Source organism: Ursus arctos, unplaced genomic scaffold (assembly GCF_023065955.2).
Source record: "Ursus arctos isolate Adak ecotype North America unplaced genomic scaffold, UrsArc2.0 scaffold_6, whole genome shotgun sequence".
Classification (NCBI taxonomy): Eukaryota; Metazoa; Chordata; class Mammalia; order Carnivora; family Ursidae; genus Ursus; species Ursus arctos.
The window spans coordinates 14,351,322-14,364,036 of record NW_026623078.1 but is presented as its reverse complement, the minus strand read 5'-3'; the positions used below and the strand labels follow the sequence as shown (position 1 = coordinate 14,364,036).

Genomic DNA, 12,715 nt, shown 5'->3' with positions numbered 1-12,715 from the left:
TATATAGATTTAATGTAATTTTAACAATCCTTCAGGATTTCTTTTGTAATGATTAAATAATTTAAAGTTAATTTAAAAGAAAAAACATAAATATCAGTTCTGATAAACATTTTGTGATATAGTTTGAGTATTAAAATCTCAAGTCACTGTCTGGAATTTCAAAGCTCCTCCCACTCTCAGCTCAAGTGCAGCTGCTAGAAGTTACTCGGAGGAGACAGGAACATTGTCGGCTTTCTCTCTTCTGGTTTCACTCTTTCACCTGCATTCACCAGGTGAAGTTAGTATGTGATTTATTGCTCATGTGAGTCACCATGGTGGCAGAACTGCAGGCCCTCCTCTGTTGTCATTGCCATTTCTCCTTCTAACAATGCAGGAATCAAAATAGTTGCTCTAGTATCTGTCACACTAGATTAGCATTCTTGTAACACCATCAACGGCCCCCTGATATTGGGAGAATCCTATAAAGGCAAGGTCTTTTTTGCACTGGGCAGCCATTTGGGGTGGCCAGATGGCACATGCTTGCATGTTCTATCTGTGCCTCCTCTAAAATCCCTGGAAACCCAGGAATCTATGACTCAGATTCAAGAAAAATTAGGGGCTCAAGTTAAACTCTGATCTTCTTATGGTCCTTTCTTATGATCTAGTGCTTCTAGATCTAGAGAAGCAGTCCCTAAGCAGCAGGCAGCCATTAAATCAGCCAGCCATACTTCCGTGAATTTAGTCAGTGAGGACACAGCAAGCCCAGCCAGATGTAAACAATTAGACCCAGCACAGCAGGCAGCAGAAACTGCAGGTTCATACTGTTTCCCCTGATCCCTGAGTCCCATCAGGGCAATGAAGAGTGGGGCTAGGTAAATGCTACTGTACACACTGTGACTTAGGATCACACCTGCAGAATTTCAAGTTTTAGAAAGCCCTAATCTTAATAGGGGCTGCTAGCAAACCTGTCCAATCTTTGCCCACAGAAAGATATTATCTTAAGTAGAAAACAAATGTTCTCTGAGGAAAGGAGAGAGACTTTACTATCCCTGAAGTTCTTCAGGAAGGGAGAAGTTCTTTATCTTGCAATATCTCTTTATACAGACATTCTTAAAGTGGCTGTAGATAGCTTTGCACAGGAGACCCAGATCATATAGAAATGTGAGAGATACAGGGAGAAACTGTCTCGTGACAAAATGTTCTCTGCATATACACACCTCCAAACTTCCAAATGCCAGATCTTCCATTTCAGTAGGGAAGAGCAAAAAGACAAAGTTCTAGGGCAAGGTGCTAGAGCTCTACTCCCTAAAACTTACTCCAGTCCTAATTTCCTTTATATAAAGCTAGTTCAAGTCATGATAAAACTGTATATTCCTGACAGGAAGGGCTCAGTTTGTCCCTTTACATCTTTCTGTTATACATGTTTGTTTGTAATAAGCTCCATTCAACCAGACTGGCAAGTGAAACAATGCCTTTGTGAGAATCGGACAGAGCTGTCCCTTTATCAAAACACTTCACTGCCTTTTTGTTAGAAACTGTTAATATATAAATCCATAACAATTACAAGTGTGAATTATACCCATACTCTTGCGTAGTGGACAGGGGCTCATGATAGTTTTTTTTTTTTAAACCATAGTAAAATACTATAACATAAAATTCACCATTTTAACCATTTTAAAGTGTACAATTCAGTGGCATGTAGTGCATTCACAATGTTGTACAAGTAATCATCCCAAAAGAAACCTGCCAGCCATTAAGCAGTCAACCCCTCTTTGCCCCACCTCCGGCAACTATTAATCTACTTTCTATCTCTATAAATTTGCCTATTCTAGATATTATATATTCTAGGTATCAGATATATTAGATAGTCTATAATATATTAGATATTCTAGATCATATAATATGTGATCTTTTGTATCTGGCTTCTTTCACTTAACACAATGTTTTCACAGTCCATATGATAGCATGAATCAGTACTTCATTACTTTTCATGGCTGAATAATATGCTCTTATATGGATGTATCACATTTGTTTATCCACTCATCAGCTGATGGACATTTGGGTTGTTTCCATCTTTTGGCTATTGTGAATAGTGCTATAAACATTCATATACACATTTTTATTCTCAGTTCTCAAAAAGTCCAATTGCTAGGTCACATGGTAATTCTATGTTTAACTTATTGATGAATTGCCAAATTGTTTTCCAAAGCAGTTGACCATTTTACATACCCACTGGCAATGTCTGAGGGTTCTGATATCTCCACATCCTCACAAGCACTTGTTATTTTCTGTTATTTGTGTATTTGTTTGGAATTATCGGATGAGAATTTTGTAATAACAATTACATAGTTTTTAATTTTTTATTCAAGTAAAATTAACATACAGTGTTATATTAATTTCAGGTGTACAATATAATGATTCAAAAATTCTATACATTTCTCAGTTCTCAAGATAAGTGTACTCTTGATCCCCTTTGTCTATTATACCATCTCCCCACCACCTCCCCTCTGGCAATCACCAGTTTGTTCTCTGTATTTAAGAGTTTATTTTTTGTGTCTCTTTGTTTGGTTCCTTAAATCCACATATGAGTGAAATCATATGATATGTGTCTTTTCTCTGACTGACTTATTTCACTTATATCCTCTAGGTCCACCCATATTGTTGCAAATGGCAAGATATTCTTTTTTATGGCTGAATAATATTCAGCGTGTGTGTGTGTGTGTATCACCTCTTCATTATCCGTTCATCTATGGATGAACACTTGGGTTACTTCCATGTCTTGGTTATTGTAAATAATGCTGCAATAAACATAGCAGAGCATATATCTTTTCAAATGAGTGTTTTCATTTTCTTTGGGTAAATAGTAGTGGAAATACTAGATTATACGGTAATTCTATTTTTAATTTTTTAAGGAATCTTCATACTGTTTTCCACAGTGGCTGTCACAATTTGCATTCCCATCAACAGTGCGCAAGAGTTCCTTTTTCTCCACATCCTCACCAACAGTTGTTAGTTCTCGTGTTTTTTATTTTAGCCATCTGACAGGTGTAAAGTGATATCTTATCATGGTTTTAATTTGCATTTCTCTGATGATTAGTGATGTTGAGCATCTTTTCATGTGTGTGTTGGCCATCTGTATATCTTCTGTGGAAAAATGTCTATTCAGGTCCTTGCCTATTTTTAATCAAATTATTTATTTGGCTTTTGGCTTTGAAGTTGTAGAAGTTCTTTACATATTTTGGATATTACCCCCTTATCAAATATATCATTTGCAAATATCTTCTCCCATTCAGTAGGTTGCCTTTTTGTTTTGTTGATGATTTCTTTTGCTGTGCAAAAGCTTTTTATTTTGGTGTGGTCCCAACAGTTTAATTTTGCTTTTGTTTCCTTTGCCTGAGGAGACACATCTAAAAAAATGTTTCTATGACTGATGTCAAAGAAATTACTGCCTATATTTTCTTCTAGGAATTTTGCAGCTTCAAGTCTCATATTTAGGTTTATTTTCTGTTGTTTTCATTACAGCCATCCTAGTGGGTGTGAAGTACTATCTCATATACTGATTTGCATTTTTCTAATACTAAGACACTGAACATCTTTTCATGTATTTGTTGGCCATTCGTATATCTTCTTCGGATAAATGTCTATTCAGGTTCTTTTTGCTCATTTTTTAATTTGGTTGTTCATCTTATTGTTGAATTTTAAGAGCTTTTTATATACTCTGGATACTAGATCCTTATCAGACATAGGATTTGCAAGTACTTCCCCCATTTGGGGGGTTACCTTTCCATCTTGATAGTAACCTTTGATGCACAAGAGTTTTTAATGTGATGATATCCAACCTATGTTTTTCTTTGTTGCCTGTGCTTTTGATGTCATATCTAAAAAAACATTGACTATTCCAAGGATGTGCACATTTACACCTATGTTTTCTTCTAAGAGTTTTATAGCTTTAGATCTTACTTTGGTCCATTTGAGTTGAATTTTGTATACAGTATGAGGTAAGGGTCCAGCTCCATTCTTTTATATTTGGATATCCAGCTGTCCCAGCACCATTTATTGAACAGACTATTCACTTATACACTCCAGGTTCAGCCTTTCCCCAATTGAAGACCGGGGAAAAGAAACGGACTTTTCCAATTGAAGGTCTTGGCACCCTTGTCAAAAATCAGTTGACCATAGATATGCAGGTTTATTTCTATACTGCCAATTCTATTTGCATTGCATATAATTTTTCTGTATATTATTATGATTTGACATCTTAAAAAATTTTCCTGGCTGGGAGAGAGACTTGCTTCACCTTAAGCTAAATTCTTAGAGATAGTAAAAGACACAGACTACAGCATACCTTTAATATGCAAACTAACCAATCCAGAAACATACCTCCTCTTTCTGGCCCATGTACCCCAGGAGGCACTACTCCTTAATCATCCAAGAGCCAAGTACCAGGCAACTAGAGTTCATCTCTATAATCCAAAACTCACTATTATTCAGACCAATCATAAACTGTTTCCCCTGCCCTGCCTTGCCTTTCCTGTGGAAATCCTAGTAAAAGTTCCTGGCCTAAATGCTCTCTCCCTCCTATCTTCTGTCTCCTGATCTCCCTAGTGTTTTTCTATGTGATCCTGCATGACATATTATGCCTTCTGTCTTTAGGACCTGTGAGTATAATGAACTTTGTTTTTCTGAGCCTCTCCTGTATTTCCTTTTGTACCTGACTGACCATCTCATAAAAAACACAAAGTACTATTCCACTGATCTGTATGTCAATATTTATGCTGGTACCACACCATTTTGATTACTGTAGCTTTATAGTAATTTGTCAGATCAGGAAATGTGGGTACTCCAACTTTGTTCTTTTTTAATATTGTTTTGGCTGTTCAGGGTTCCTTGCAATTCCATATAAAATTTAGGATTAGTTTTTTCATTTCTGTAGAAAAGACATTTTGATAGGGATTGAATCAAATCTGTAGATCATTTTGGGAAGTACCATGATCTTAACAATATTAAGTCTTCCAATCCATAAACACAGGATGTCTTTCCACCTATTGAGGTCTTTAATTTCTTTCAAAAATGTTTTATAGTTTTCAGTGTAGAAAAATGGCACTGAATATACAGGACTACCCAGTGCACCAGTACAAAATGTAGAAATGAATCAGCAATGCAAGAAAGAAGATGAGGATTCAGATTAGAGATAGGACAGATGCTGCTCTTTCCATTCCTGTCCATCACTTAATGTGAAAAGAAGATGAACTCCATCATAGTGTCCAGAGTGAGAATATACAGAAGCATCTCTCGTACAGAACAGTGACTGAACTGGTATATTAGTGATCTATTGCTGTGTAAAATATTACTCCAAACCTTTTGCAGGTTAGAACAAATGTTTGTTACCTTACAATTTCAGCAGGTCAAAAATTTGGGAGCAACTTATCTGGGTAACTCTGGGTCAAGATCTCCCATGAGATTACACTCAAGCTATTGGTTGGGGCTGTTGTCATCCAAAGGTTTCACTGGTGCTGGAGGATACTCTCATAAGATGGATCACTCACATGGCTGTTAGTAAGAGGCTTCTGTTCCTTTCCAAGTTAGCCTCTCCATAGGGCTGCTTGGATGTCCTTATGACATGGCAGTTGGCCTCCCCCCGGAGTGAGTGATCCAAGAAGAGTACCAGGAAAAATCTATAATGCCTTTTATTACCTAGTCTCAAAAGTCACACACAGTCACTTCTACCATATTCTATTTGTTAGAAGTCCCTTGATCCAGCCCAGTGTCATGTAATTTGTGGATATATTTAATTTTTTTTTGAATTGATGCATATTTCTTTTTTTAATGATTTTTTATTATATTATGTTAGTCACCATACAGTACTTCCGCGGTTTCCGATATAAAGTTTGATGACTCATTAGTTGCGTATAACACCCAGTGCACCATGCAATACGTGCCCTCCTTACTACCCATCACCAGTCTATCCCATTCCCCCACCCCCCTCCCCTCTGAGGCCCTCAGTTTGTTTCTCATAGTCCATAGTCTCTCATGGATATATTTTAAAACCCCCACACTAAAGAATGTAGTCACCTCTTCCATATGCACCAGCCTTACATGTTACCAAATGAATACTTCAAAAACAAAACCCAAAAATCCATCTCAAAACCTGATAGAATAGTTCCTCCTTATCTACAGAGGAAACACTGCAAGACCTCCAGTAGATGTCTGAGCCCACAGATGGTACCAAACCCTATATATCTTTTTTCCTTTGCATAAATATCTATAATAAAATTTATGAATTAAACACAGTAAAAGATTAATAACTAATAATAAACTAGAACAATTATAATAACATACTCTAATAAAAGTTGAGCATGGTCTCTCTCAAAATATCTTATTGTATTCTACTCGCCCTTCTTCTGGTGATGATATCAGATGATAAAATGCGTACATGATGAAATGAAGTGAGATGAATGACTTAGGCATTGTGATGTAGTGTTAGGCTACTACTGACCTTCTGAAAACATGTCAGAAGGATCATCTGCTTCCACAGCACAGTTGACTAGAAGTAACTGAAACTGTGGAAAGTGCAACCAGGGATAAGGGGAGACTACTGTACAACTATTGACCTAGATCCTTAGCGACAATACAGAAGACATATTAGAAACTTCCAGTGATATATCATATGTTTTTAAAATGCATGCTTAATCCTGTTAGAATATAAGTCAAATAAATCTGAATTTAGATTATGAATTTTTGTCTTGAAAAACTACTATAAAATGAGAAAACTATGGGAATCTATATTTTATAGTAAATCTTTTAAAATTTTGGAGGATGGGAAGTTGTGAAAATGACCCTGACATAAAGTAACTATCAAGGGTTAAAATTGAGTTGCTTTGGCTGTCTTTTCCTTCTTTTTAGTTCTAAGATCCTACACTAAAGCCTGGAAGATTTGTTTATGATTGTCATTATCAATGTTAGCATAGTATTGGTTTTAATACCTAAGAGCTTATCATCTTAAAATGAAGCTCCCTGTGATATTTCAAAGATCTTCTCATGCTGTGTGGTGCTTTTAGGTCCAGTATTGCCAATAAACGGTTCAGTAGCTCTCAGAGAAATGAGCATTCTAACTCTCTACATATGGAAATAGCTAAATTTACAACCAGCTTGATAACTAAATAGAAGTATTGTCTCATGGTGATAAAAACAACATTGTTTTGTAGAGTGAAAATTACAAGCAAACAGATCTCAGAGACATGTTCTTAAAATATTTTCCTGAAAAGATGTCTGTGGGTCAGCATTGTTCACCACAACACTTTTCAGGCACGTGAAAACTGATTCAGGAGTGTGAATTTATGGGGCACTGAGCATAACATCAGGAAATAATCCTGCAAGTAATTATCACACATAAAAGACCTCCTGTTGCAAAAATGTCAATTAAGCCAAGGAAAATTACTCATACTATCCTGCACCTCCCTTTTAATGACTGCTCATTCTATTTTATATATTAAAGGACTAGCATATTAAGATGCTAGAAATGCTTATGGATAAAAAGTTTCTCTTTTGATATCTACCAGTGAGTTTGATCTGCACAGGAACTCATATATTTGGCTATAGGGCAAGAACTCAGTTGGGGTTTTCAGAGCATCAGTTCTTTCCCTGGAAGCCGCAGTATGGCTGTCTGGGCTTCTTCACAGCATGAGGGTGGGCCTCCAAGAAGGATTAATCCAAGAGACAATGGTAGAAGATACAGATTTTAGAAGTTATAGTGTTGATTCATCTGCATTCTGTTAGTCAAAACGTGTGGAAAGGGTTGACCCAGCAAGGAGTAAGGAAATGAATTCCACTTGTTGATGTAGGAGTGGCAATTTCCCTTTACAAACTAGCTTGTGATGGGTTTTAGAAGACAACATTTGTCTCCCTACATTTGTCATTTTCCTGCATAGTCCAGCCCTCTGAGTAAATGCACTTACAAAATTTTTGTATAAGAAAACAGTCCATCATAATAAAGCAGAGAGATCTCTCCCTACCACCTCCCTCCTTCCCTTTTTTCCTTTCTTTCTTTTTCTCTCTCCCTCCATCTCTCTCTTTTTTTCTCCCTCCTCTCTCTCTCTCTCTTCTCCCCCCACTCCTGCAGGGGAATAAAGGTAAAGGCTTTTCTTTCCCTTGCCTGGAGAAGATTTGCTTATATTCCAGAATAAAGATAAGTGCTCTCTGTTTCTTCTCTGTATCTGAAAGGAAGGATGGGCTACCATATATAAAATCAGAGTTTCCTAATTTGGATATTTCTCCCTTTAATGCACCCATCCACATATGCAGGTACTATCAGGCCCTCACCTCAGGATATTGTAGGATTGGGACTTGAGGAACCAAGCAAGATATTGCTCTGGCTGCTGCATTTGCTGTGGGAAATGAATGGTCTTGGTCTTTGACTGTGCTCTCATGTTTTTTAAAAATAGGGTAAAACTTAGATCCTTCACAGTTTCTGATTATAAATAGGAGATATATTTCTGACCACATTTGGAAATACAACCCACTATACTCAATGAGGAAAAAGAGCACCAGCCCGAGGCAATAGAATATATAGGACCATTTTGACTAATCTAAGTAGGTAAATCATCCCAAACGGGAACCAACAGGTAAAGAAAATGTCTAAGGAATAGATTAATTTTGGAAAGAGAAGCTACTAGGAAATATTCTTAGACTCCTACATGTTTTCGTAGAGGAGAAAAATAGATTATTCCTTGGGATCTCTAACATAAGGTAGAGGAGGTTACATTTTGAGGAAATGCTATAGGTTAATTATCTCCAGCACATCTTAGAGGCTATTTGAACAACAGTTTCTAACAAAGTACAGCAAACTTATATTCGCAGATGCAGCTGGTAAATTTTGTTTAAATACTAAATTTTCAAAAAGAGAGGTTTGGGTTTATAATAAAAAATCTACCATTGTCAGTTTACCCCTTCTTCATTAATTCTTATAGTCATGGCTTCACTAAACATCAAATCTAGTTTTTTCTTTGCCTAGTTTTTCCTCTATACCTTTATTATGACACTAGCTACAAAAAAAATTTAAAAAAAATTATTGGAATTGTATGTGTTTGTCCTCTTCATTAAGTTGTGACCCTCTGGAATTCAGAATAATGTCTTAGTTATTTTTGTGGCCTCAAATTATTTAACACAGTGTTTTAAACAAATATTTAGTAGAACCAACTTAATTCCTTAAATGGCCATACCATTCAAGACCTACAATTGCTGATTTTTATTAACAATGTTAATTGCCTACAATTTATTCTTCAATTAAGAGCAAATGTAAGGTTTTTCATGGTGTACTGTTTTGCATAATGACATTGTTGGCCCATATTTAAAGCCTGTCATCTATTGATTATTTGTATTAATGCAGATAGTGAATTATTTAAATGACTTAATACTGGTGTAAAACCATGTGAAAAGAAGAAAAAAACTGCAAATTAAAGAAGGTCTAGATATGACTTCCTCCAGTTCCCAAAACTGCCACAGCACCACTTGCTTTACCAAATGATTTTACCGTATTTGTCTGTCTTCTCTCCAACTGCATCAACTGTGCCATCTGGATGCAGACGGACAAACCCTCCAGTGAGCCTGTTGTAGAACTGAAGAGTATTTCCTTTCATAAACTTCCATCTTTCTGCAGCCCACTAAATATAAAAACAAAACAAAACCAAAAACAACAACATAAGACAAAGAAATTACTAAGAAACACTGCTTACTAAACATTATATACTGTTTTTGTTTTAACACATCAAATAGTTATTTGGACACCATTTGTACCAAACAATTCAAGACGAAAAGTAAAATCTTACTGTTTCTTTTCTATTAAGTTCTAGCTTCTGCCCTGAGGGTATAAAAGAAAGAGAAAATCATTAATTTCAGCAGAATCATACTTTATCGTCATAAAAGAGAATTTTCCAATATACGACACTCACTTGCAAAGATGATACTATTATCCGTGGCATACAGTTCTCTGGCAATCCTACCATCATCTTCCCCTTGATCCAACCATCTGTGGAAAGAAAAGTGTATCAAGAATATTGTGGCTTTATATTTACACCAACCACTGGCAATTATGAAGCCAACTCAGGAATAATGGCTAACAGGAACTAAAAAAGTAATAGGTATCTTGTTGGTAAGAGCAGAGCAGAAAACGGAAAAGGAAATGCTTGAAATGACCATGAGATAGGTACGAGGTACAAGGGAGGATGGAGAAGCTGCTATCAGGTTCAGGGTGAAACATGCCTTTCCCTAATCCACAGGTAGATTAGTCAGTTAGCCTGCCCAGGTCATAGATCTTACATCCACCGGACCAGTTATGTTATCCTGTCTTTCTAGCCATTAACCACAGTTCGAACTATAGTCAGTTATTTCATAAATGGCTATTATTGGTCCCATGGGGAAAGAGACAGGCAAGTAATGAAAGAAAGAGCAAATCTATCACCACTATTGGAAGAATAACCCAAAACTCAATGCCTAGTGACACTGGCTCAGCAATGTCTTCATCATATAAAAAGCCACATGCAACATTTATTTTGTACATGTATTATATTTGATCTTAATTTGGGACCACAGGGAATCAGTTTTCTTGCCAGAGAATTTCTTTCTCATTAATGATATATAAAATCATATTTTTTAAATCTTTCTTGGTAAATTAAGGTAGATTTTTAAATATGACTAAATCTACTTTAATTTACCAGGAAATATTTAAACTTATATCATCAAGAATGATGATAAACATAATGTATAACTTTCTAAATAGAATCAGAATCCCCCAAAGTTAATCTTCAAAAAAGTTACCCAACAAAGTATTAGTGACTAGGAATAATTGAATAAGCTATCCGTTTCTCCAAAATACAATAACTTGGAACTAATATGAAATGAATTTTTTCAATGTAAAAGCACATCTACAAACCTGTGACAGAAGAAGGTATATTCATGATTAGTTATGGGATCCTTGATTATAACATCATCAAGAAACCAGCCATTTCCTAAACACAAATTAAAGAAAGAATAATGTGGTGTGAATATGTATGGTCCAGGTATTACTTGAAGTTTTGAAGAGGTCCTAGCTTCCAAATATACATAAAAGCTTTGTACACCATAAAGGTTTAATACTTCAAATAAAGCAGAATATGAGAACTAAGCTATAAGAAGCATTTAAAAATAATTCTTATACATGTACCAAAAGCACAACATATTTTAAGGCTTCATGTTTTACGATATCTACTTCAATATGATTTTCCAAGTACCTGAAAACAGAACAATTCTGCAATTTCTCTTGATTTCATAAACTGCATTTATATTCCTGGACCTAACATCTTCCAAAAAATTATATCTATTGAGTTAGCAATACTCCTATTTCTAAAACATACACATAAAATTAATTAAAGTTCAAATTTGAAGCAAGTAGATATTTTGATGAACATTCAGAAACTCTGTTGAAGCACACAGACTGAGCTAGTATACATGAAGATAGTACTCTTTTAAATATTTGATTTCATATTAATTTTCAAACTGGAGTTGGTTAAAATATAATTTAATTTTATTTATAGATAAAATGGAATACTTTAACCAGACATAGTAGTTTCATCTATACAAAGAGCTAGCACAAAATCTATACTCTTCTAACTAAAAATCCTTGAGTTTATGAGTTAATACTTACCAGCTATAGGATGAAACTCTAACAAAACATACAAGGGCCTTCACTGCTTGGCCTCTGCTTACTTTTTTTTTAAGATTTTTATTTATTTATTTGAGATAGAGAGTAAGAGAGAGAGCATGAGTGGGGGGCAGAGGGAGATGGAGAAGCAGGCTCCCCACTGAGCAAGGAGCCCAACGTGGGGCTTGATCCCAGGACCCTGGGATCATGACCTGAGCCTAAGGCAGACACTTAACCAACTGAGCCACCCAGGTGCCCCATTCTGCTTACTTTTTAATTTTATCCCTTATTACATACTCCCATTATGGAACCATACCAAACTCCTCATAGTTCCCTACATCAGTGATCCTCCAGCTTTAGCATGCATCAGAACTACCAAGAGAGACTATAAAAACACAGATTGCTGGGCGCCACATAGAGTTTCTGATGTAATAGGCCTGGGATAAGCAATCTAAGGTGACTAACTGTCCCAATTCGCCCTGGAGAAAGGGATTTCCCAGGATGCAGGATTTTCAGTGCTAAAACCAGGACATCCCCAGGCAAACCAGAATGATTGGTCATTCTATCAAAGAAACCAAGAATGGAATTTTAATGAGATCCCAGACAGTGCTGATGATCCAGGAACCATACTTTGAAATTCAGGAACAACACTTTGAAAACCACTGCCATAGATAATTAATATTCATAATTTACATATGCTGTTCCTTTATATTTGCCATTCCCCATGCCTAAAATGTCATCCCCAAAATGCTTTATTTCATTTTTAAATTTTACCAAAAAAAAAAAATTCTTGTCTCCTTCAAGGAAAATTAAAATGTTACCAGAATTCTGAAATGGGTTTTAAGAGCTGCAAATCTGTAAAGAAAACTCTTGGAGATGATAAGGAATTGATTTGATTTATTTATCCATTTCACAGAGAGAGAGCATGAATGGGAGGGGTGGAGGGAGAGGGAGAGAGAATCTCAAGCTGACTCCTCACTGTGCACAGAGCCTGATGCAGGGCTCGATACCACAACCGTGAGATCAGGACCTGAGCTGAAACTAAGAGTCGGATGCTCAACC

General features: G+C 36.1%; 1 protein-coding gene across 1 annotated transcript in view; it reads right to left on the bottom strand.

The window, feature by feature from the left end:
- Window positions 1-12,715, bottom strand: part of RP1 (RP1 axonemal microtubule associated) — a 345,533-nt gene that overhangs the window by 190,231 nt on the left and 142,587 nt on the right. Inside the window, exons 9-12 of the mRNA XM_044390380.3 lie at window positions 10,907-10,982; window positions 9,927-10,003; window positions 9,804-9,835; window positions 9,509-9,638 (exon numbers count right to left, since the gene is read on the bottom strand). Of these exons, the coding sequence (XP_044246315.3) occupies window positions 9,509-9,638; window positions 9,804-9,835; window positions 9,927-10,003; window positions 10,907-10,982 (315 nt within the window). The remainder of the gene's footprint in view (window positions 1-9,508; window positions 9,639-9,803; window positions 9,836-9,926; window positions 10,004-10,906; window positions 10,983-12,715) is intronic.